Here is a 26959-nt window from a genome sequence, read left to right as displayed (position 1 = left end):
ATTATTTTAAGAAGTATGGGATCAGTTTTTAGATGTATCTGTGTGTATTTGGTTCTGGAAGAAAGACCATGTAAAGTCATCTGACAAGGTAGGTTCTGGCAGTGGCATCTTGTGAACAGCTTGCTGATGATGGTTGATATTCATTGACCATTTGTAAACCCCTTGTTTGGCAATGTTTGACAGCTGTCATGTAAAGTCTCTGAACTTTCTGGTACAGTAATTACTGATGACCTGTTAAAGGATATAATCAAGGATTGTGATTCATCATGAAAGCAGCCTTGGGAAATTGTTTGGGGTTTTTTTGTGATCCCATTCCCCCCCCCCAGCTTATTTGTCAGTCAAAGTGTGAACGTGGCAAGTGTCTCTACTCATTTTCAGTAGGATACACATTGTGATCCTTGGTATTGGTCTCTGATCTTTGTGTGCCATGATGAAGGTTTTGGTAACTTTGAATCCTGATCTTTAAATACATATTTTGTGTATGAAGATACTTGAGAGATCTTTTTTCCTCTCAACAGGTGGGAAGGAGAAACCAAAAATGAACGCAGAAGAGCTACAGATTAAAAAAGTTAAGAAGAAAAAGAAAAAGAAACATAAAGAGAATGAGAAGAGGAAGCGTCCAAAAATGTACAGCAAATCCATTCAGACCATCTGCTCAGGATTGGTTTCTGATACTGAGGATCAGGAAGCCAAAGGCATCATAGATGATCATCTTAAGGATTTCAATGGGAAAAATTTGGATCCCAAGAAGGACTGTGAGTCCAAGATACCAGAGAACAGTGAGTTTCCATTTGTCTCGTTAAAGGAGCCACGGGTTCAAAATAAACTCAAAAGGTTGGACACATTGGAGTTCAAACAGCTGATTCATATTGAGCACCAGCCTAACGGAGGTGCATCAGTTATCCATGCCTACAGTAATGAACTCTCCCACTTATCTCCTGTGGAGATGGAGAGATTTGCAGAAGAGTTTGTGGGTCTGGTTTTTAGTGAAAATGAAAACTGTGCAGCTTACTATGTAATGGGTATTGTTCATGGGGCAGCTACTTATTTACCTGACTTTTTAGACTACTTTTCATTTAATTTTCCCAATTCACCAGTGAAAATGGAGATTTTGGGAAAGAAAGATATAGAGACAACGACTATGTCAAATTTTCATGCTCAGGTAAGAGGTTATACATTTTACTTTCTAAAGTCATATAATGGTTTCAAAACAACTGTGAATGGTTTTTTTTTAGACTACAGTTACTATTAGCTGGGCTCTGTGGATGACAAGACAAGAAATAAGGGAATTCTTTAAGTTAGTTCTGCAATATTAAAGTAAGGAGCCTATTAACTGAGACTAAGTTGGATTTTATGGGAGCGGGGAAATGTTTGCATGCATGTGTGTGTAGATTTCTTTTGGATTTGTTTCTGTAGCTGAAGCTTAAGCTTGAGTCTTGGAGGGTTAAAATGATTTAGCTGCGACTACCTGGGTGTCTGAACTGTAGTTTATCTGTATGAACGTCTTCATAAAACTGAAATGCTGTAATACAGTAGAACAATCTTATACATAAAACCTGCATAGGGCACAGTTAATCAGTTTCATTTGTAGTTTGAGGCTTCTAAATCCATTATTAAAGGAGAACTTAATTGCAGTTAATGTAGCTACTAATTTGATACTTACCCCATCACATTTCCCCCCAGTTAGTTGTATTCTCTTGAAAGCTGTTAAGTTGCGTAGCAAAACAGCAGACAGCTGTTGAATTTTTTTTAAATTTTCTGTGAGAAATGACTGTACACTCTCTTAACTACTAATGATTAAACATTGCCTCTGATATCTGTTAACTTGCTGTAGAAGATACATTACTGTTGCGTATAAATTATTAATATTTCAGGTCTTGTAAGTTTGTGGAAAAAAATCTTCTAACCTTGGTGATGAGGGTGTTATGTAAAGCCCATACAGATATTCTGAAACAATTTATGAAGAAACTCAATGCTGGTTTTCATTATATCAACTTCAGCTCCCAATTGCCTGTTTAACTCCCTATTTGTGAATTCAGATGTTGTATGGAACACCTCTAAGCTATTTTAGTCTTCACTTTTTAGATAATTATGATGAGTTCAAGTGTAAGTTATGTTGTCATCTTTTTGATGAAAAACATGCTTTTGTTTTCTTTGACTACATAAACGTTTGCATGGAACACTGTTGCATTTATTGACAAATTTCAGGTCTCTCTTATCCACAAGGATATGCAGAACTGAAATGCTGCTGCAAGAGAACATTTGCAGTGCTCATTAAGAAAACGTTCACTACCATGGAATATGAATAGTCTATGAAATATATTCACTAATTTTTTCAGTTTGTAAACTGAGTCATAACTTTAAGAGTAAAAATCACAGAATATATTATGGGCAGCTACCTAGAGCTGCTCTTACGTCATTTTGTGTTTTTTTAAAAAAAAAAAGGCAAGCTGGATCTGTCCTAAGTATGTTCTTTAAGTCCAATTTGTCTTGGGCAGTGTTAATGCAAGCATAGCTGTGTGCTAGTATCTGCCCTAAATAAATAGTTAAGAAAAGCCAAAATTTTATTTTTGTGAATTATAATGGAATTATTTTACTGAAAGAACGGATTAACTTGGTATTACAATGATATTAATATCCATGGTTAAATCAGTCCTGTGGTCGTTCGTTTTGAGATCATAATTTCCCATTTTTCTGTAAGTAAAAGAGGAACAGAGAGAGAATGTAGTAGATGAAAGAAGCCAAACTATTATTATAGCATTCAACTGGTCAACTTCACAGTCTGTCTTCTCATCCATATTTTACTTGGCTGGAGGTTTAGTTCTGGTATCTTCTTTTGCTTTGTTTTCTCTCAGTTTTTCAGTTCGTTTTTTGTAGCATTTTATCGCTTGTCAGAGTTTGGTTGCTTGGCAGAAAATGCTTGGCTCCCTGTATTTTTGCTAATGTAAAGGATATAGTGTGTATAAATAATGTATACAGGCATACACCAGACTTACTTGTCCTCTGTGCAGCATTGCTGTTTCCTGGAATATTTAAGTCAGTATCTTGATTGCCTAGCTATTGATTGTATTTTCCCTTATTTAATTATTTTTGGTCTTATTCTGGCTGCTTATTTTGTCTTACTCAGGTCATATGCTACATTTGAAAGGTTTTGTTAGCTTAGTATTCTCCTTTATGACTGGGACTAGTGTCAAAGATGTCTAGGAAGGAGTATGAGAGTCCAGTAGTCCTAGTGATACTGTGTTAGAGTGCTCATTCTCCAGGGACATGAAAGGAACTTTTTTGAATCTGAGAGCTGTGAATTTTGTGGGTTTTAACTTTCAGCTGTAATTTTTTTTTTCCTCTGTGTGTGTAAATTTCCGATTCAATAGTTACCTCTCTATTTCAGTTTTCTGCCTCTACCTACCTTTATAAAAGGTACTAAACATTTTATGCAGATTGATAATATTCTCCTGTCTCATTGAGTTCTCTGTGAATCTTAAAGGGATTCCAGTGTGCTGTTGCAGTACATTTCAATGAGATTTTAAATTTAGTTTTCTGTTCCTACATTGCAAAAGCTCTGTGCTGCTCTGTTCCCTGATGTCCTGAGCTGCCTGAGCAATGTCTAGCAGTTTTTTGTGTAATTTCAGTTGAGAGGTGAGTCGGTTTTCTGATGTTTAAGTAGGAACTTAGATACTCAAAGCAGACTTGATAAAACTATCTCAACCTTTAGCCTTAAGAAACTTGGGTATTGTTTTGCTAATTTTACCTAAAACACTGAAATGAGGCTCACTTTAGCACATGAAGTTCTTTGGTTGTTTCTGAGAACCCATTGTAGCACACATAATCAGTCTGACAAACATAAGTATTTATAAAGATCATAGAATCATAGAATGGTTTGGGTTGGAAGGGACTTCAAAGATCATCTAGTTCCAACCCCCCTGCCATGGGCAGGGACACCCTCCACTAGACCAGGTGGCCCAAAGCCCCATCCAACCTGGTCTTAAACACTTCCAGGGAGGGTGCATCCACAGCTTCTCTGGGCAACCTGTTCCAGTGCCTCACCACCCTCACAGTAAAGAATGTCTTCCTAATATCTAAATCTACCATCTTTTGGTTTAAAGCCATTACTCCTTGTCCTGTCACTCCATGCCCTTGTAAACAGTCCTTCTCCAGCTTTCCTGTAGGCCCCTTCAGGTACTGGAAGGCTGCTCTAAGCAGCCTTCTCTTCTCCAGGCTGAACAAACCTAACTCTTTCAGCCTCTCCTCACAGGAGAGGTGCTCCAGCCCCCTGATCATCTTTGTGGCCTCCTCTGGGCTTGCTCCAACAAGATCTAAAAAAGCATTAAAAAAAATAAAAAGGAGACATGAGCTAAACATGAAATGGAAAGTATTATAGAGTATTTTATCAGAATTTTTATTTCTCAAGTTGGTTCTTTCAGTACTACTCCATAAACTTCCACCTTCTGTTTTGTGACAGATTAGGTTTTTTTGGTTTTAAGTAATGCATATTTTCAAGTCACTGAATTCTGTGGTAAGAGGCGGATTCCACAGTAAATTTTGTTGATGAGATCAAAACTGTTGAAGTCCTCCTAAGTCTATCTGGAAAGTCTGCATCTCTTGAGTAATTTACTTAGTTTTCACAATTTAGGGTTGAAAGTGAACTCCTCTCAGCTTCCCAATATACCTGTGTCAGAAGTAATATAGTTTCATTTGTTAGGATATTAGAAGTTTGTAGGAATAGTTAGAGCAGACACAGGAGACAGGAGTTTGTTTTGGAACTGGTTCTATCTCCTCAGAATTAGCTTTTAAATTATGGGCGGAGAGGAGCTGGGGAGTTTTTAATCACCTAGCTTTGGCCTACATTTAAGTACTCCTTAATTTTTCAAATTTTTTAGGTTAGTGGAACAGCTCTCTTTCTGTGAACTGTCTGTAAGGCTTAGACTGTTTCTATAACTGGGCAAAATGGAGTTAGTCTGGATATCCTTGTTGCCAGTAAGTCATTCTTTCAGGTGGTGGAAAACTGTCTGTTGTAGGTACATCCCTGGGCTCCATCCTTAGTGTAGATGGCAACAGCTGCATCAGTTACCTGATAGCTGTGATTCTTACTTGTCAGGCTCTTACAAGGATTTCAAAGAATGTAAATAATCAGGTTTTTGTCACCTAATTGCAGCTTACATGACTTCAGTTAAGCTATTTAGTGCTATTGAAGCCTCTAATATTTTGAACCCATTGCTGTGTTCTCATGCTGGGCAAGTGTAAATTTTTATTGCCTTCCCGAAACCCCAAAGCACACACTTCATGTTTAACCATAACAATGCTTAGCAGATTGATTTTTACTGTGCTTCAGTCTTGTTTCAGAGGCAACTTCTTAGTACAGGTGAAGTAAAATGTTCAGCAATACCCAACAATTTCTGCGCTTCAAGACAAGAGTGACTATTTTTTAGCCATATCTGACAAGTGCTTGTCTGATGTGTTTGCTGGAGATCTCTAGGTGATTCTGCGCTTCCCAAAGAAATCTGTTGAAAAATATTTTTTCTCATTTGTCCTCTTATCTTAATCTTCCTGCCAGTCCTTTTATTTTGGTCTTTAGTGGACAAGGCAAACAGTTTATGCCTTTCTTTCAGTGTTTTCTGTAGTTGAAGGTTGCCTGACAGCTCCTTTTATCCTGCCTGGCCGCCGCCCCCCCCCCCCCCCCCCCCCGCCCCCCGATTAAGTAATAGGAGTTATTTCAGTCTACCACTACGTGTTATATCACTGTTGGTCTTATTGCTCTCCCCTTATGCTCTCTTCATTTATCCTTATTTTTCATAAAATACAGTACTGAAAACAGACAGGGTCTGTATTGTTGTCAAGGAGTATGAGAAGATTGCTTCAAGTGTCTTGCAAATTATTGTTCTTTGTTATCTATTCCTGGCTTTTTCACAGCAGTTTGATCTGCTGTAGCAGCAGCTCCTGCTAAGTGAGTCACTCCTCTTTTCATGTTTATGCAGTTAATTATATATATATATGTAAGTGCACTTCTTTGCTTTTATTCAAATGGAATTATATTGTGTGTATTCAGATTTCTTCTCCAGTTTATCAAAGGTCTTGTTAGTTTTGATTCTTTCCTGTAGTAGGCTTACAGCTTTGTGTTTCATAAGCATACGTTGTGTTCAAAGGAAAGATCCTTGCTGTGTGCCACAAAATTAGTCCTTTCATATTGATAGTTCTGGGAACACAGACAAAACTGCCCAGTTTGCTTTTACTAGACCATGTTTCTGTAGTAGATTTGAGAACGTAATGCAAATGTCAAATGTCAAGGTGTGTACTGGTCCTCTGAAAAAGCTTATCCTGTCATAAAAAAGTTAGACTTGATTGTTTCATTTTTTTGACATGTCCATGTTTATTAGCTTTTTACCATCTTATTTTCTAGGTAGTTAAGATGGGAGTATATAGCTAGCTGTTTTTTCTGGAAATTGAAACTAGGCTAAATGGTCTCTTAACTCTGTGTCTTGCTTCTCTTGACACCTCTTTCTTTAAGATGGTATGCTTATCCTCTTCCAGCTTTGAAGAGTCTGTTTTGTATTTTTGAGTTCTCATTGATTTATTAAAGCTTTATTTCTTTTAGCTTACTGCCTTTGTATTGTAGGGTATGTTAGGATACTCATTATTCAGCCTGTTCAGTTTAGGAAAAGTAACTCTTATTTTACACTACCTAGAGTGCAGGTAGACAAATAATCAGAGTCACTTCTTGCTGCTAAAAGGGAACGTCCTCCTTGCTTCTTTCCTCCCAGTTACGTGTTCTTGTGCCAAGCTGTGGTGCTTCTCAAGCTGGTGAGGTAGTTTTTGTTAATCCAACAGAAAACTTAACCTACTCCTGAGTGATTGGTTTTATTACTGAGTTAGCAAATTATATTAGTTTACTATGCCAGAGGTAGCTCAAGGATGAGTGCGGGACTATGCAATCAGCCCCGTTCCATAACAGCAGGCAATCTGCATCTTCAGAGAAATAATTGTTGTTGGGTTTTTTCCCAGTCTGAAGTAACTTATTCCATGTTGCCTGTATTAACTGAGGTGGACACTGGATATCCAGATAGCATAAAGAATAGCATAAGTATTTTAGAGGAGGAAATGCAATAGTAATGATAGTTCATGTTTGTGTTGTGACTTTTCAAATGAGTGGTTGCACTCACTTCTTAAAGTTCTGGACACAAAGTTCCTTATTCCAGTTTTAGCCCATTTTCATGTTTTCTTCTTCTTGCTGTCCTCCTCATTTAGCTCTTAAAAGTTTATCTTTTACAGAAGGGTTTTTGCTGTTTACTCCTTTTCTCATTTGTGAAATCTTGCTTGAAAATACTTCTAGTATTTGTGGGGAATTGCTGAAAAGAAATTTCATGAAAGAAAATCTGAAATAATTGGTTAGTGTTTCATTTTCTTATTACTAAAGATTTGTACAGTGTTATTTTCCTGTGTTCAGGAAAAAAATATTTCTGTGGGAACTATAGGTCTCTTCAGTTGTGTTTCAGTAGCTTTCAGTAGAATTTTGCTTTCAATAGAATTCACTACTTCCTCTTAAGCTTTTTGAATGGTTAGTTATTAAAAAAGTTTTAACGGCTTTTAGCAACTGCTTGCTGTTATGCAAGTTCCCCAAAGTATACCCTCTTTTCTCTCTTTTTTTTTTTTTTTTAAATTCTGGATGACGAAAAATGAATTGTAGCTCTGTTAAAGCATATATATTGGCCCATCCTCTTTTTATCAAGTAATCCATAAGACTGTGTGCAAGAGACATTTTGATAGACAATGGCAGCCTATTGTCTTCCAAGCAAAAAAGTTTTCACTTACTGAATACCATTGAACAAAGAATCAGTTCACATGGAATGACATTTAGAAATCTGCAACACATGCTTATTTGTTTTCCACTTAGAAAATAGTTACCTTTCCAGATTGCTTCTTGACAGTTTCCACCAATAAATATGAAACAACAGTTGTATGTTGCTCTCTTTGATCACATATTCTGTATTAACAAAACCCAAACCTAAACCCTAGAGGTTTGTACTGGCAGCTTGAACAGGATCTGAGACTGAACCTTGTCATAGATCTTACTGACTTAAAAGAGCATAATAGCTATTTTGCTTTCACAAGATCATTTGCCATGAAGGTATCTAATTGATGCTATTCTTAAATTATATTTTGCAATTCTTTATTGACTGCTTCACTGTTTTTTTTTGTCACCAAAATTCTGAATAATAGGTCATCTTGCTGTTAAAAATGTCTGTCTATCCATCCTATTGTTTGAGGATTTCAGCTGTAAGGTGAAACATGCGAAGTGATAAACTGCAGTGGTAAAAGGACACTGGTGGAACTATACTACGGTAAAAATCTTGGGATTGCCTTTCCAGAAACTTCCAATTTGGAAATATATTTGTTGAAATTAAAGTTTTAATGATAATGGATCACCTTTGAGTAATGCTAGAACTGTCAAGGCATCTTATTCTGATATCAAAACTGTGACTTAAAAAAAAAAAAAGACAGAGAAAAGAAAAAGTAGTATGAAGTACAGGTGATTTAAAAGTAAAAAGTAGCCAAGTAGATTTGCAAGTATTTTTAAACTCAGTGCAATTCTGATGAATATTTGTTCAGTGAAATTTTTTAGTCTTCAGTATCGGTTCCCATTTGGAACTGAAAATATACATAAGCACTTAAGGATTTGAAAAGAGTTGGCAAGGAACAGAAAACCTTGTGGGCACTTTTTCAAAGTGTACTGAATAAGAATGCTACATTGCCTCTTCATGACTATAGCATTTGAGATGATAGAGGAATAACAGTGAATGTGAAGCTGGATGTTTTCAGTTCTAAGGTACAAATGGGTATGTGCGTTGCTTGTGCGCTTCTGTAGTGAAATGGAAACCCACTATTCCCTCTGATCTCCCAGCATATTTTGGTGGTGATTCAATGTTTTTGTTGTTTTTTGTTGGTCTTTGGTGGGGCTTTCTTTGTGGGTTTCTTGAAATTATTTTGGGTTCAGTGGGTTGGATTTTTTTTTTTGCTCTATGAGGACAGCTTTTCCAGATTTCCTGACTTTAAAGCTGAAAATCTGAAAGAAATTTAAACCTTTAAAATTATCGCAGGAAAATGTGAGAACTTCAACTGAAAAACCCCCACCCTGCTCTATTAAAAATAGGAATTTAGTTGTGACTTGCCCCAGTTTACATTTTTAAAAATAATCTCTTGAAATGCTTGGTTTCTCTGGGCTGTTCCTTCCACTGTCTGTCTTTTTCAAAGAGAAAACGGAAGCATTTTTAATATACAGTGTCTAAAGTGTTTCCTATTTGCAGGATGATAATGCTCAAATATATTGTTGTCAGTATTACATATATATTTTTTCAGATTTAGTCTTCAGATTCTTTTAAGCACCAAGATGTTTATGCCAAAATATTTGTTATTTAGAACTCCTTACTTAAAACTGGGTAAGTTACACTAAAAAATCAGTTGATGCCATACTAGTCACAGAAGCAGAGAATTCTGAAGTTTTACTAATTCTGAATTCAGTGGTGGGTTTACTGTCATAATTTTCCATTACCTTGATGCAAGAGAATGACACAGTCTCCTTTTGTGTTTTTAGGTGACATACTTCAAATTTAAGATACATGAGAAGAAAGAAGTTAGGCTATGTCGTATTTTTCAGTTAATGTTTTAATCTATTTTATCTGTCCATCATATTATACTGCATTTAATTGGTGATTTTTTAGGTGTATGTATATTGATTCTGATCATGTTGACCGTGTGCTAGAACTGTATGTCATTGATTCCTTCTTTTATATATAGTTCCAGCTATTTATTTGAGCAAATTTGTAGCATTCTAAAAACATAGTCACACTGTAACCTGTAATATTACATTCAGGAAGATTACATTATAAAGGTGTATGATAATTGGTTTGTAGTCAATACATAATTTAATGTATAGAATTTGATGGGAGAAATAGTTGTTTTAGCACGTCAGCATTGTTTTTATGAGTTTAGAAATACATAGAGGAATCTTTTTCTCTTCCTATGAACACGTTAGCCAAAGTTTACTGACAGTAAAAGGAAAGGAAAAAGTTGCTGTTATCTATCTGTATCTATGCCATAGATTGTATTTATTTTTGTTGTTGTCTTCAAGAGAATTAACTGCTTTTGTCACTGGTCAAACATCAATGGAAGGTTTTTGGTGTTTTCACGCTATTACTTAGTAGCAGTCAAGTTTTGGAGTGAGTGTAAATTAATTTTGTTTGCTAGCTAGTTCTTCCCTCTGAGAATGACCTCACCTTTTTATACATGTTTTTCTAATTCTTTAGCATAATCTAAGATAGTGTCATTTAAATAGCAACCCCTGACCTGAGTCTAATGTTTAGGATGCTATAACCCAGTCCATGGAAGAGATGAGATAGGAGTCACTTTTCATGGCCAACAGCTGCCTCCTCTTCCAGATTCCCTCTTGTTCTTTCTGGCCAGACGTTATGGCCTATGACTTTATTTAATTCTTATTGAAAGAATTTTCTAAAATAAGTAACTAAATTCTTCAGGTAACTTGTGAATTAAAATCCCTAAGGTGGCTCCCTGTCCACCTTCGGAATACCTAATGCTAGCAGGAGAGAAGGGGAAAAGAGCAGATCTTCCCCCTTCATCACCAGCATGGATTTATTTTCTGTTTATACTGAGTCTGGATGGGTTAGAGTGAACTTTCTTCTTAGTAGCCTGTTACGGGGCTGTGTTTTGGATTTGTGACTAACACTGTTGATAACACACTGGTGTGTTGGCTGTTGCTGAGTAGCACTTGCACAGTGTCAAGGCTTTCCGTTTTTGTCCATTCTGGACCCCCTGTGAGTAGGCTGGGGTGGGCAAGAAGTTGGGAGGGGACATGACTGGGACAGCTGGCCCAGATTGACTGCAGGGGTATTCCATGCCGTATAACATAAAATAATAAAAAAAAAATAGCAATGAAAAACTGAGGAGGGCAGAAGAGTGTGTGTGGTGGTCTGGAAGGTAGCTATTGCTTGGAGACTGACGGGGCATCGATCTGCTTGTGGGAGGTAGTGAGTGGTGAAAAACATCTCGTGGCGTTTTTTCCTCTTTTCACTTAGTAAACTGTCTTCATCTGGACCCATGCGTTTCCTTGTTTTTCCTTTTCTGTCCCATGTCTCTTGCCATTGCGGGGGGTGTGAGTGAGCAAGGGGCTGTGGGGTACTTAGCTGCTGCCTGGGGTTAACCCACCACAGAGTTCTTAAATGCTCAAACATTTCATTCTCAAACATTTCATTCTGTGTATTTGCAGTGATTCAACTCTGAATATGGTCCCAGAAGAAACTGCTCAAACGTTTGTAACTTTGATATGATCTTAGCGTTATTTTTGGTATTTCACCTCTCCTAGGCTGGATCTTGAAAAGGAATCTGTTGTACCTGGTGAATGAGGGGAACATAATTGATCAGGAGAGCTAGGAGTGAATTGGAGTGGACAAATAATGCTCTAAAAAGTTGCGTTGATCAGCTTTAACTTTCAAATATAAGAAATTTCTTAATTGGTCTACCTTAAGCAAGGATTATGTTGCACTTAAACACTTTGCTGACTTCATGCTTCATTGCCAATGCTTAGTGGTACATAAGCCAGACAGGTGATTTGATCAGCTGAAAGCTTTGCAGCCTCTCCTAACTTCAGTCAGTATTTTTTGGGAAGTTGCAGAGTTTTCACTTAGAGTAGTTCTACAACTAGTTTATCATATGCTATATGAATCATAGACTTATAGAGTCATTTAGGTTGAAAAAGACCTTTAAGATCATTGAGTCCAACCATAACCTGGCACTGCCAAGGCCACCACTAAACCATGTCCCTAAGCACCACATCTACACGTCTTTTAAATACCTCCAGGGATGGTGACTCAGCCACTTCCCTAGGCAGCCTGTTCTAATGGGAATTGCTGTTCCAGTTTCTTTTGATGAAGAAATTTTTCCTCATATCCAATCTAAACCTCCCCTGGCACATCTTGAGGTTGTTTTTTCTTGTCCTATTGCTTGTTACTTGGGAGAATGGTAGTGCTAGCAGAAGGAAGCAAGGGAAAAGGCAGAAAAATGATTCCATTTAATCAGGGGTATGGATGAAAACAGCAGCCTAATATCCTGGCCTGGAGTGGTGGAATACTAAGCTACTTATGCCAGTGGAAGAAACATCCTTTTGCATGTTAGGTTTATCAGTAAACTGCAAGTAACAGATTTATGACTATCTGTAGCTTCAGAAAGTGGTTTTACGGTACTTTGGAATTGGTCTATCCAGTAAGCTAATAATGACAAGTGAGTGTCCCTTCCTTGTCCCCATGCTTTAGTTGTGTGCGCTCCTGATGCTTTGTGCCAGTGCCAATACAGCTGAGGACTGAGCTGATGCAGATTCAGCAGAAATGAATGTTTTCTGATGTTATATCACAAAATCACCAGCTGTCCGTGCAAAAAAGCTACAGGAATGTATGACTAAGGATTTGGGGAATAGGGGAATACTGCTGTCTAGCAGTACTGCTCTTTTCAGTAAGGTTGTGGTGGTTTGCCATTACATTAGCTCAGACATTTTGTAAAATCCTCCTTTTAGTCAGTCCTCCATTTCCTGGGTGTGTATGATGACTGAGATGATCTGAAAAAGTGTGTTGGGTTCTGCACTTGTGGAATGCATCTGGTTGCATCAGTCTGACTTCTCAGAAGGGCACGGTGTTATTCCATGATTTAGTTGTATTTTCAGGAACTGCTGCTAATTCTCCTCTGCACTGCCGTAATTACTAGGAATTTTAATGGTCTGTTTGGGTGAGGATCATAGCTAAGCAGTAGTTCATTAACTGTTTTCCTTGCACCTTTTTTTCTTTTCTTGCTCTGGATGCAGTGCAAGAGCCTTACTTGATTTGTGCAGTAATCCATCTGTTCTTCCCTCTGTTCTGATCTCATCGTATTTCATCTACTAATACCACTGTGTCTTTCAGCCTGTTAAATAGGAGATGGAAGCTTAAGGGGAAGTGATCCTCATCAATCTCATGCCTAAGTATTTTGTTGATGTAACATGACAGATCAGATTATTGGAGAAAAACCACCTTACAACAGTATGTGTTTCTGTTCAGGTTCAAAATAAAAGATTTTTCATGAGATGTATGTTGCAGTCCTTAAAGTTTTAAGAGATCACAAGATGTGTTAGCACAGCACAGCAAAAATGAAGGAATAACTGTCATTCTCTCTCTTCCTATACTAACTTTTTTACGAGCCTTGTCATCACTGTGATAATTAGCTCCAGTTAATGTGCTCGCACGGAGGCCATACTAGAGAGGATGATTAGCCGAGGAAATGTTTAGAGTTTAATTAGATGTCACTCAGGGTTCTGCCTGACTGTTACAGGAATAAGGTAAAAATTCAGCTAGACCTGAGTAATCCAGGTAAGAATCCTTATTTACCAGTTATTGAGCAGAACGTATGTTAATAGCTTTTCACAGGTACTACTTTGGAATGTTACTTTCTGAAGGGCAATAAACAGTTACTCAGTCTTATCTTCAGACTTTAAAATAAATAAAATACAACTTGTCACGTATCTTTAACTTCTGTCTCTGGTGATGAGTTCATAGTAATTGACTTCATAATATTCTTAAGTATAGTGAAGACTGTAGGACTAAATCAGAAAACGTAAGCATAGAGATTAAAGGTTGTTTATTGAATGTAGACTTTGAGTGGTAGTGGACTCGGTGTAACTTTTGCTGTCATATTCTGCTTGTAGGTAAAAAGAACATACTCTCATGGTACGTATAGAGCTGGCCCAATGAGACAGATCAGCCTGGTTGGAGCAGTTGATGAGGAAGTGGGGGATTACTTCCCTGAATTCCTTGATATGTTGGAAGAATCACCCTTCTTAAAAGTAAGGACAGAAGGGAATGGGTTGGGAGAAGTGGGACAATATACTGTCTAGTACTGTTACAATAAAGTGAGAGTATGTGATACTTGCTTAGGTAATTGAGTCGTCTAATAAATGTTTTCATCATGACAGAAAAAAGCTGCTTTCAAGAAGTTTTTAAAGTAACTCACTTCAAAATTGTGGCTTGTATTTCCCATTAGTGTACACTGCCATGGGGAACACTTTCTAGCTTAAAATTAGAGAGTCGTAAAGACAGTGATGATGGTCCCATTATGTGGGTACGTCCAGGAGAACAGATGATCCCTGTGGCTGACATGCCAAAGTCACCTTTCAAAAGGAAGAGGTATGTTGAATTATTTTGCTTGATAAATGTCTGGTTAGTATTCTTTCTCTACAAATTCATTTTATCCCAAACCTTTTACTGGTTGATACTATATTTTAGTATAAATTTATGTAAATCTTCATCTGAAAATATAATTTTAAGTTGTTTTGTTTTGTAATGATGTGGATTTTTTTTTTTTAATTGTTTACTATCTGACCAAGTAAGGTGCTGGTCCTTTTTGGAGCTTTAGTAGGAACTTAAGGTGAAAACTGCAGGGAAATGTGAACAAGCATACAACTACTGATGTATGGCAGGAGACTGGAATTAATACCCCTGTTCCTAAATGTGAGTGGATGTTTAAAGACCTCAAGGAAAAAGGGCTTCTCTCTCATCTGAAAGGTCACACCTCCAACATTAAATGACATCTTTAAGCTTTGGTCTGGTACTTTGTGTAAGTACCAGCTTAAAAGTAGTGATGTCCTCTGCAGAACTTGAATATTATGCGTCATGACAAATGATGTCTTTGGAGTTTTCTTGTTCAAAACCTGGTCTAGTGGAGGGTGTCTCTGCCCATGGCAGGAGGGTTGGAACTAGATGATCTTTAAGGTCCCTTCCAACCCAAACCATTCTATGATTCCATGGAAATTCAAACATAAAAAGGGAGCACACAAGAAGTGGAAGCAGGGTCACGTGCCTTAAAAGGAATATAGAGACACCGTCCAACCATGAAGGGGATGCAGTTAAAGCCAAAGACCATCTGGAGATGAATTTGGCAGGGGTTGTGAAGGGCAACAAGAAGGACTTCTACAGGCATAGGGACAGCAGAAGAATAGGGAAAATGCAAGGTGTCTGCTGAATTGTGCAAAGATCCTGGAGACAAAGGACACAGAAGAGGGCAAGATGCTTTCTTTGCCCTTAGTCTTTACTGGTGAGATTTTTCTTCAGGAATGCCAGGTCCCAGAGACAGTAGGAATGTCTAGAGCAAGGACTACCTGCCTTCAGTGGAGGAGAATCGGGTTAAGGAACATATTAGACATACAGATTAGACAGACGCAAGCCCATGGGACCTGTTAAGATCTACCCACAAGTGCTGTGGGAGCTGGCCAGTATCATTGCAAGGCCACTCTTGATTGCCTTTGAAAGGTCATGGCAATTGGCAAAGGTTCCTGAGGACCAGAGGAAAGCAAATGTCACTCCAATCATTTAGAAGGATAAGAAGCATTACCTGGGGAACTGCAGGTGACTCAGCCTCACCTTCATCCTGGGAAGAATGCCATTTCAAACAAGAGGGACAAGATGATCTTTGGGAGTAGCTAATATTGACTTACAAAGGGGAAATCATGCCTTATCCACCTCATAGCATTCTACAACAAAATGACTGACTTACAGGATGAGAGGAGTGCTGGAGTGGTGTTTATCTTGAATTTAGCAAGGCTTTCCACACTGGACACCTGTCTCCCATAACATCCTAATAGACAAATTAATGAAGGACAAAGTAGACTGATGGATGGTGAAGTGGTTCAAGAACTGGCTTAACTGCTATGCTCAAAGGGTTGTAATCAGCAGCACAAAGGCCAGCTGGAAAACAGTCGCTACTGGAGTAACCCAGACATTAATACCTTGTGCCAGTACTGTTCAACATCTTCGTTAGTGGCCAGCATCATGGGACAGAGCACACCCTCAGCAAGCTTGTAGGTGATACAGAACTGGAAGGAGTGGTTGACGCACCACAGGGTTACGCTGCCAGTGAGAGGGACCTTGAGAAGCTGTAGAAACGGGCCAACTCGGTGGACTCATGAAGTTAATGCAGGGATGGGCAAAGCCCTGCGCCCAAGAGGAATAACCCTGTTCGCCAGTACAGGCTGGGGCCCAACGGGCTGGACAGCAGCCCGACAGAGAAGGACTTAGGGGTCCTGGTGCATGGATGACAGGTTGACCATAAAAGTCATCAGTGTGCCTTTGTGGCAAAGCAGGCCAGCAGCCTCCTGGAGAGGATTAGCAAGAGCACTGCCAGCATGTTGAGGGAGATGATTCTTCCCCTCTGCTCATCACTGGTGAGACACATCTGGAGTATCGTGTTCAGTTCTGGGCTTGCCAGTCCAAGACAGACATGCGTATACTGGAGCAAGCCTGGTGCCACAAAAACCGGGCATTGGAGAACTGGAATTTACCCGTGAGGAAAGAAGGCTCAGTGGCATCATATCAATGGGTGTAAGCATCTAATGGGAGATTGTAAGAAGAACTTTTTACAGCAGTGCCCAGTGACGTGACCAGAGGTAATGGGTACAAATAGAATTATAAGAATGTCCCTTTAAATTAAGGAAAAAAACCAAACAAATGAAAAAAAGAAGTTTATTGTATGGATGGTTGAACACTGGGACAGGTTGCCCAGAGAGCTTGTGGAGTCTCAAAACTTGGCTGAACACGGTCACGAGCAATGGGCTATAGTTGAGTGGGGGAAGTTGGACTGCACAGTCTCCAGGTGTCCCTTCCAGCCTTGTCTATGTAATGACTGTAAACAGCTCTTAGAAAAATGTGGCACACAATGTTGGCTCCAGGTGGCCAAGAAAATGGTCTTGTGGCTCTGTTCCCGCTCTGCAGTGTTTCCTTCACTTTCATTAAGCCCTGAAGAAACAATCTTTTTCTGCTTCTCATTCCCAGTTCTACAACATGGAACTAAACATATACACACATTTCCCAGTGGTTTGGTAGAAACACGAATGATAAAAAATGACTTCAGGGACAATTGAAATGTATACCTATTAGTCAGGAAGTGGCAAAGGCCAACAGTTCTTGTGCCAGGGACAGATTGTGGTACGGCCCAGTCTCACAGTGCCTGGGGGAGGCACATAGGGCAGACCTGAGGTTTGGGGACCAGATTCAGCCCAGACTCCAGCGCATCAGGCAAATGTGGGGTGATGGGGCAGGTCTGAGGTCAAGCCAGGAAGTCAGTTTGCCAGCGAGGAGCAGGTCCAGTGATTGCCAGGCAGGTCCGTCTTGACAAAGCTGTCCGGTGGTGAAGCTGGGAAGCAAGTCTGTGGCCCAGCACATCTTTGGCCGAGGTGAAGACCAGTGCTCCTGCAGCATGGCTCAGGCCCAGGACTGAAGGCCCAGACCTGAACTTAAATAGAGCTCTGGGCTCTTTGGGTTTGTGGGTGGAGACTGCAGGTCAGGCTGCTCAGCCCTTAGGGCCTTTTAGTGCACTCAGGACCCTGACACTGTCGTGGTGATTTTTTTATTATTTTTTGTTCTATTTTTTTATTGCAATAAAACAGCATAGAAAACTTGCATAGCTCATTACATTTTAAATTTGTCCTAAGTTACTGTTTTTCTCATTCGATTATATGCTCTCACTGAAGAGAGAGAAGCAATCCTATTGGCTATGGGTAGAAATTAGGTATATATTTTGGTATATATATATATATTTTTTTTTTTTTTTGGTATGTATATATATAATGGTATATATTCTATACCATTAATATTGTTTATCTTCTACAGAACTACCAATGAAATAAAAAACTTGCAGTACCTACCTCGAACCAGTGAACCCCGTGAAATGCTATTTGAAGACCGGACACGAGCCCATGCAGATCACATAGGACAAGGTTTTGAACGACAGACTACAGCTGCTGTGGGAGTATTGAAGGCTGTGCACTGTGGAGAGTGGTATGTGCCGATTGACTTATTCACCTAGGCGTTTGAAAAATATTTGCCTGAATTTCTATTTATAATTGGTAGAAGGAGCACAGAATAGGTTAATCTAGTATTCGGGATTTAATGAAGACTTGACTGCTGGAATTTTTTCCCTCTCTGTCTCTATGCAGTAGATGTGTTGTCTGCCCTCTGCTAGATTGAGTACAGTTTTGCTGTGTGGTTGAAACTAGAAAGGTACCTTGCAATGACAGTTTAACAGCTACAAGTGAGTTGCTGTAACTGAGTTCTTGTTAGATGTAAAAACGATTTACGCTTTGTTTTGCTTTAAATAGTGCATATGGACTGACCTGAGTTTCTGCCTCAGAGGTGCACATGAAGACCTTCTGGCAATTCTTTGTGTTGTCTGGAGAAGAGCAGAATTTTTATGCTTCTACTTCAAAATCATGGCTGTTACAACACTGATTTTTTTTTTTTTTTTTGTGGTAGATCAGAGGAGGCTGTGTGATTTACTTTTGGTGTCTGTCTTTGGAATTCCCATACAAGATTCAGGAAACAGACGTATCTTGTTTGAAGCTGTTTACATTTTAGCCAAATAAAAAGCCTCTAATCACGTGGGCTTCCTGGCCCAGATCTAAGAAGCATTTTTCAGGATCTTCTTACCTTGGTTTAGGAGAATGACCTTAGTTTTGGAGGTTACCTTTGCATATGTAAGCACTAAAAACACCTTTTGCTCTTTGTATCTGTCTAAAATTCAGAAGAGTGAATTGCCTTTGGATTAAATGATGTAACTTGTGTTACAGTGCATGAGTTCATTGAGATAGAAAATTGAATAATTGCCGTTGGGGAAGAACTGGATTGTTCAGATGTTAATGTGTTTTTATTTTGGGCTCTGAGGTTTTGCAGTTTACTTCCTCTTCAGGTTGATAATAGCTGGAGCCTTAAACTTCCTACTTGCTCTGTGAGAAGCTGGAGTGAGTTAAGAGTGAGCAGTGGTAGCAGGGCAAGAGCTGAGATACTGTGTAGATCTGATTATTTTAAATTACACTTTGCACATATGAGAGAGGCAGACTCAAAGCTTTATCAAAGAAAGTAAAAAAAAAAAAAAACCCAAAACAAAACCCCAACCCAACAACCTCAAACAAACAAAAAGAGCCCCCAAACAAAAATAACCCCCACCCTCCAAACTTGCATGCCTGTGGAAATAAATAGGAATTTAAATTGATAGTAATCGAAATGTCTGTGGGAACTTCCCATTCTCACCCTATACCTTCATAACAAGATCCTCCTCCCTTGGAAATCATTATGTTTTCATTTACATTCTAAAAATAAGCTTTCTTGCTTTTCAGATCTAAACCATCATCTCTCATATGTTGGAACTTGTGGAAAAGGGTGTCTATTCAACCTCCATTAAAACTCCTTTTAAACTTGGAAACATGAATGGAATTGGTCAAAATAAAAACTGTATAGGTAGTGATTTGAAAATAGGCAGAACAAGGCAAAACTGCCCAACAAACTTGAAATTACTTCAGTTTGAGGGAGGGGAAAAAGTAACTATCAGCGTTTCGCTTCAGTGTGAGGACTGGAAATGTAACTTCTAATGCAGAATAAAGAATTTGGGACTGACATACGGAGAGGAGGAAAATACGTAACACAATAAAAACAATGTATTTAAAGCTTCTTTTGACCTCAATGATTTTCTCCTTTCCCCTTCCGCTTTTTTGTATAATACTGAAAAGCCACTTCACTATACTTACATGAAGAGAGCTAATCAGGGCTTATGATAATGAAGCATCATTAATGTAACACATTAAAATATTTTCAGATATTAGCTTTACCATAATTTGTAAGCTGTGGGTAGATTTATTTTAAAGGAAACAACATGCATGGAAATGTTGAAAAATCTGTGGAGTTTTTTGGTGGTTTTTTTTTTTTAATCTATTTGAGTAGTTGAACAAAAGTGAAAGTTGGAGATATTCCAGGGTTGATTAGGGCACTATAGCAGTAAAAATGTGGGAATTTATTTAGTAGTTGATTGGCATGAATGTTAATGTTAGGTGCAGTAACTGGTGTCTTTCGGAACAGACAGGAACAGCACCGTTGAAAGGCAAAAAGCAGCTTTTGGGGATAGAGGAGCGAACAAAACACAGCATTTGGAAGAACAAAAAGTAATTTTGCTTTCCCAAATATAACAGGCTCTTGACTTGAGATGTTTTGTAAAAACTAGTGGATTGTGATCTTTTTATTTCTGTGAATATTTACCAATTGTAGAAGAGCTCTGGCTATTGCTAAGAAACATTTTAAAGACTGCACTGCATTGAAGTCTGGTAAATGCTGATGGCGTGATCACATTGATTACTTGATGCCATTTTTGTAGATGATACTAAGTGTCCTTTAGAACTTTAAAAATGCCAGTGAAATTTTAAATTATGTAAACTTTGAAGATTTTTATGTGGGAAATTTGAGTTGGTTTTTACAGGGACAGCAAAAGACACTTCATGGCATTGTTGTTGGCGAAATTAAACCCCTCTCACCTGTGCTTCAGCAAGCAGTTTTCAAGTTTGTGTTACAGAGCATGAAGTTGTTAGTGCTTTTCCATATGATCATAGGAATTTGTTATATATTGCCAGACTTCATGCATTAGGTCAGAAATATTCATGGTAAAACCTATAATCTTGAATCTGTTTTGAAATGTTACAGCAAAAAGAGTCCAGCCCTTCTGAAGAATGAGGTTAAGGAAAAAATTATTGTCAAAAACAGTTCTAGCATTGCTCTAGTAGGGACTTAAATAGATTTTTCTGAAGTCATCTTATAGTTCTGTTTGGATTTAATGTGGTTTTGGACATCTAACTGAACTATCTTGTTACTGTTTTGCTTGGGAAGGGAGGGACACCCCCCTAAACTGTAGGTTTTACAAAATACCATGTCCAAGCTTGCTAAATGTCAAATCTACAAGTGCAGAATTAAAAATAATCTGGCAATAATTTTTCTCTGTTGTGTTTGCAAAAGGAATGTCATGTTTTGTGATAGAATTGCAGCACAGATTTGGTAATGCTTACTGTTGCACATGTACATAGGGGCTGAGAAAAGGAATGATTTTAAAAAAAAATCATTAACTGTACTTTGTCCTGTATAATAATTAAAACATAGAGTAGACACTGCTGTGAAAACATTGCTTTGGATTGAAGTTTTTAGTATGCAAATATTCTTTGTATTTATTTTAAGTATTAACTACATTTACAAATATTGTTAACTCCAGATGCTTAACTCCGTATTCTTAAAAAAATAAAAAAACATAACTGCATTATAAAAAGTAGATTAATGTAGCTAATAATTTTTTTTATGCCACTGATTAGAGATGTTTCTGTAAACTTTTTTGCTTTCAGTGCTTAAATCCACTTCAGGAGAACATAGACCAAAATATAGAGACACATATTTTAAACTTTGTAAAATTGAAAGTAAAATATGTGGTCTGAAAATTCACTGTAGCGTACTTTCAGTGGTTGATTTGGGATTACCCGCCCGCCCCGAAAATAGCCTCAAACTGGTTATTTTTTGCTTTATCGAGGTCATAACCTAAATAAAATAAGCATGTCTCATCAGTTTAAAAAGCCCAATAAACTGTACATCACTGCCTGCTTCTTACAATGTTAATAACACTATATATATATAGTTATATATATGTGATAAACAGCGCAGAGTCTAGTTGGAGGCCTGTAGCTAGCTGTGTGCCCCAGGGGTCAGTACTGGGTCCAGTCTTACTCAAGCCATCTGTGGGGAAGGTGTTGCACTCCTGTCAGCCCTGGGAGGACTCAGCAGAGGGTGAAGGAAGGAAGTCATCAATTAAGCTCTTTCTGGCTGATAAATTTTTCTTGCAAAACCATTCCAGTGTGAGCTTTATCCTATATAAATGAAATCTTTGTATCACCACATTTTTTTAAAAAAATCTTTAAAAAACCAAACATCCCTTAAAACCAAACACAAGGAGCTTAGTTGTGTATATATATACGTTGAAGAACTGAATTTGGCTTTTAGATCAGAAAGTGGTAAGGATTGTTGCTGGCTTTGCCTTTTGTTAGCTAATTCTAGGTAATGTCTCTAGAGGAGTTATATAAATGGTACGCTTTTCTTTGGGGGAGATCTTGTGGAACAAGAGTTGAATTCTCCGAACAGTTTGAATATGAAGACAAACCCTAATTCAGATTTTGCTTTTCTGTAGCTCTCTAGTAAGCACAAAAAGGAATGTATTTTTAAGGGATGTTTTGTGGAGGATGCCAGTATTTGCTGCTTACTAGCATTGTGGCAGCTTAATGTAGATTCAGCTTTACTACTAACTGAACAAGGTGTTTGGAGGCTAAGATAGTAAGCAATGTTTTGCCATAATACTAGTCAGACTGCTGCATACTTTGAGGTGCGTGATGGGTGTATCATGTTAAGAGTGTTGACAGAGTAAGTCCAGTGTATCTGGGGCATCTGTCAGCATCAAGGCAGAGGTCAATAAAAACAAAAATAGTGAGTTTTGTTGACCTTTCATTGCTGCTCTTACTGCCGCTTGTAAAGAAATTGTGGTAAATTTGTTTAACCAGTTTAATGAGGTTGTTTTTGAGAATTATCCATTTTAGTCAACCTTTTTTTTTGTTCAAAATACAGATTACGTTAGAATTCTTTGTTGATTTATCATTTGTTTTATCCTTGCTTGCAGGTTTTCTTTATTATTCTCTGTAGCATGTTAGTTTCAGCCTTTAACTGTGCAATTCTTATTCTTCTGTAGGTCTGAGCAGCCTCGTATAACCAAAGATGTAATTTGTTTTCATGCTGAAGACTTCTTAGAGGTAGTTCAACGAATGCAATTAGATTTGCATGAGCCTCCACTCTCACAGGTAAGCCTGCTATGAACTATTGGTCAAGTGTCCTCCGAGTCCTAAATCAGGGGTTTCATCCTTCCCCCCCCCCCCTTTTTTTTCTCCAGTGTGTCCAGTGGGTTGATGACGCAAAACTTAATCAACTGCGAAGGGAAGGCATTCGATATGCCAGAATTCAGTTATTCGATAATGACATTTATTTTATCCCAAGGAATGTTGTGCACCAGTTTAAAACCGTTTCAGCTGTGTGCAGTTTAGCTTGGCACATCCGGCTTAAGTTATATCATTCAGAGGAAGAACTTTCTCAAAATACAAGTACTGTTGAAGCAGGGACCTCTGCAGACCCCAAGTCTTCGGTTGTTGGACTTCAGGCTGACAGCAGAATTTGTATGACAAGCAAAAATACCTCCGAAGACACCAAATTTTCGGATGCTCTGCAGACGAAGTATCTGCAGCAGGAATTTATGCCGGTAAAACATGAACCTATTGCATCTCACCGAATAAAAGAAGAACCCATGAATGTTGATCTGGCTGAAAAGACAGTGGCACCTAATGACGTCGGGGGCCAGAATGTTCAGATTAGATTGGATCATGTTGAATTGACGGCATTTAAGGTGGAAATGGATTCTAAATTTGAACCTGGCAACAAGGACTTACAAGGCAAGTTATGTCCTGGAGGTCACGTACATCCAGATGATACAAGACAACATAGTTCATCATATCCAAAACTGCATGGACAAAGAGAGGATGATTTTTTGTGCTAAGTTTGTATATATGGTTTTAAATTCCTTTTTAAACTTAATGATGTAATAATGTAAAGATTCATAAATTCTGTGAGGCAAGTTTGTGACTTGCCTTCGCATCTGTTACAGAAAATAGTTATGTAGCTTTGTAACATTCCTCAGTGCCTGTCCATAACTGTGAAGTATCAAAGCACTTAGGGCCAGATGCACTGTAAACACTGCAGGTTTAACATAAAGAAGTCTTTAAATAATTTTGAGTTGTAGGTTTTAGAGTAGAGCTGACATTTAACATATATATTTTTTGTAAGATGAGCCAGAATTCTTTTTGACAATTCCAGGCTTTTCCATAGAGCTTATTTATACCAATTTTTTCATTTTAAATGTGTCAGCACTGTAGTGTAAATATCTTTTTTAAAAATCTTTTTAGTGTGATTTATACTGAAATGTGAGCCGCTTAATAAAGGTTCATAATAACAGATTGGTTTTATTTTTGGGTCTGCAAAAAATAATTCAGTTAAACTGCCTCTCTAAATGGTTATGTTTCTACCTGCACTAATGCATAGGATGCCCTTACGCCGTTGTGGGGTGAGGAGCTGTAGCAAACCGAGGTAGAGCTGAGGCATTCTTTGTAAATTTGAGATTAGTCAGAATGCAAAATCAGTTGTCCCTTGCTCATTAAAGGCACTCCCCAAATTCCTGCTGTCAGATGCTAATGTGGAGCAGAGAGGCAAACCTTCCTCTGTTGTGGAGGACAGCTGGACACCCTGTGGGCTCCAGGAGCACTACCAGTAACTGTGCATCTCTCTAGACGAGCTGGTGCAAGGGAGCAAACTCCTTTCCATGCTTCTCTCTTCCCTCTGCTCAAGCCACAGTTAAGACATTCCATTTCACATTAAAAAAACCAAACCAAACAACCACCCCCCTCAAATCAGTTTTCTGACTAAAATTAAAACAAAAACTATTTAAATGGTTACTTATCAAGCTATAAAGGCCTCAACTTTAGCAGTGACCCGTAATTCATGGAGACGCATTTGGATTTGAATTGCTCCCTATGCTGATAGTGCCAGGCAATAAAGATACTCGCCAATGTGTCTAGTAGGAAGATTCCTACGGAGTCCCAGTTTGGAAGCAAGAATTGTTTCATTAAGAAAGTAACAGGGGCATCCAAGTTAACTGTTCTCTTCTCTCCCCACCTATGGAACACTTGAATTCTCTTAAGCTGTGTTCAGAGGAAGAGGATTTTGAGGCTAGCTAGCATCTGATGTGGTAATGGCAAAAACTCTGTCATTTAACTTATTTAATTCTTTGTGTAACATATTACTGTATAGTTCAAACACATCTGAATGATGTTTCTTTTTCAGGTAGCTACAAATAGCAGTAAACTGCCCTACAGCCTGTCCTTCAACTAAGTATTTGAAACTTAAGATCCTAGGCCTGTTATTTCCAAAGCCCTCTGTATCTCTTGATTTTTTTTTTATATTTTTCCCTGTAACTTTCTGAAAGTTGTACATCCTTACGTACCCAGTTTATAACCTTTGATGCATAGCAATCACTTTGGCTTCATTTGTAGCAATAGAACAATGTGATTTCCAGGTGATATCTAATTCAACTACCTGAGGCCCTTTTGTTGCAGACATTTTTTTGCTTATAGGTTGTTAAAACTGAAAATGTTGCTGCGTATTTGCGCTTGGCAATAAAATCAGCCATGTAACGGATGAGTGCCCTGATTTGTTTAAATCTAAAATAGGTCTGTCAAAGAATTATTAATTAAATCAATATTTGAATTGCTAAACATTACTCCTACATAGCCATAATTACATAGTATAGAAGCAATAGAAACATGAATCTCTTGGATGTGGCTAATATGTCCTTAAACTTACTGCTGTTTTCTTTAATGCTGGCTAAGAGATTACTACCAGTTTTGCAGCCTCAGGGATCTTGATTTCCCCTCACGCCATGAGCAAATGATTTGTGTGACATGGTAAGTTATTACTCTAGCAGATTCTGATTTGAAAAACTAATTGGTTCACATAAGAATTTGAGCCTTCCTGATAGAAATGTGGTCTCAGCTCCCTTTGTGTTTTCTGGATTATCTGGAAGCTTTATCAAAACCAGCCTTGCCAGATACTACTTTTTAAATTTAGTTTACTTTAAAAAACAAAAAGATCTTATTTGTATGCTGGTGATCTGTATGGTGATCATTCTGGTTCAAATATTTTTTTTTAAATGTCAGATTTTAGTAAAGTATATACATCCCCCATGACAGCTAACAACTTTCTGCATCATAGGCCCTGTCCGGAATGGGGTGGTTGTGGTGGAAATAGTCTTTGAAAATGGTTTAGCAAACACAACTTTACACTTAAGAGTAGAACTTTGTTTCCTTTTGAAGACCTGCTCAGTGGTCTTGGCCTCAGACTTCTGCTCAGGTATGTCTTGGTTCAGAAATTTTGCTTCTAAATTGCCTACATCTTCAGCCCATTTTTTTAATCACTCCCAGAATTCTAAGAAATTTTTAAAAAGTGGCAGTTTTTGCAATTTTTACGCATCTTTATTTTTGAGACAGACTAGATTCTCATTTTTAGAATCCCTTGCAGACAGAATATGAACAATACCGGGATTAGCAATGGCTGTCAGAACTGCCTTTGTATTCAAAGGTGTAATCAGTCTGGGCTGACTGGCTATATTAGTGTAACTTCTTAGTTTGCTTTTAAAAAAAAAAAAAAAGAAGAAAAAAGTTTTGTCCTCTACCTGTGGCATATTTAGTTTGATGCGGTTGTTCTTTAAGAGAGGAGAACCTCTTCTGAGAATTTAAGCTCCCAAATTGTTTATTAGTCTGACAGAAGTCTTGCTTTGGTTTCAAGTAGTCTTGTGCTATGTCCTTCATTCCTGCTGCATACAACTTCACATTCAGACTTTTGCTTCAGCAATAAATCTTTCATGCCTTCTGATGTACTAAAACTAGTCTTTGCTTAATGCTTTCTGCCCCCTCCCTGGATTTCAGTTACATATAAATCTTTCTGTTATTTTGGCTGAAATCTCCAGTGTTTTAGTTGTCTCTCTTGGCCCTTGTTCTTGTGCAGATTGGAAAAATCTGCTTAAGGCCTGTTGCCTGTACTGCAATGGTATTGACATCTGTGCGTTTGCAGTGGTGTTCCAGTTAATGACATGATGTGCAGAAATTTAGACATGTTTTCCTAGATATTGGTACCATATTTGTGGGTAGCAAAGAATCGCATTGTTACTGTCGCTACCAATAGCTTTCAAGATGGTAGCTACTTTTTTTTTAAATTACTGGATTTTTTTGCATTTCACTGGCAACTGACTTCATGTGTTACATACAAGTGTTACTCAGTGTTGTGTCATCCCCCAGCCCTCCAAATGCCTGCAAATTGACTCTGAAACAGCATTTTTATTACAGGTACTGCTGGCATGCAGATTTTCCCTTCCTTGTTACTCTAGTGAATATTTCAATACTTCTTTAACTGAAATATTAATTCTATCTAGTATTAGAAAT

At 38.1% G+C, this 26959-nt stretch overlaps 1 protein-coding gene across 2 annotated transcripts in view; it reads left to right on the top strand.

The window, feature by feature from the left end:
- The window catches only part of RSBN1L (round spermatid basic protein 1 like), a 54567-nt gene extending 28324 nt beyond the window's left edge, over positions 1 to 26243 (top strand). Inside the window, exons 3-9 of one of the 2 annotated variants that reach the window (XM_054813847.1) lie at positions 519 to 779; positions 1098 to 1162; positions 13733 to 13870; positions 14068 to 14210; positions 17688 to 17855; positions 22612 to 22720; positions 22810 to 26243. In XM_054813847.1, the coding sequence (XP_054669822.1) occupies positions 519 to 779; positions 1098 to 1162; positions 13733 to 13870; positions 14068 to 14210; positions 17688 to 17855; positions 22612 to 22720; positions 22810 to 23466 (1541 nt within the window). In that variant the 3' untranslated portion in view covers positions 23467 to 26243. Of the gene's footprint in view, positions 1 to 518; positions 1163 to 13732; positions 13871 to 14067; positions 14211 to 17687; positions 17856 to 22611; positions 22721 to 22809 lie in introns of both variants that reach the window. The other variant, XM_054813846.1, reaches the window with a different exon arrangement.
- The last annotated feature ends 716 nt before the right edge of the window (positions 26244 to 26959 follow it).

Source organism: Grus americana, chromosome 1 (assembly GCF_028858705.1).
Source record: "Grus americana isolate bGruAme1 chromosome 1, bGruAme1.mat, whole genome shotgun sequence".
NCBI classification, from domain to species: domain Eukaryota; kingdom Metazoa; phylum Chordata; class Aves; order Gruiformes; family Gruidae; genus Grus; species Grus americana.
Note: the sequence above shows the minus strand (reverse complement) of the source record. Positions and strands in the feature narration are given on the sequence as shown.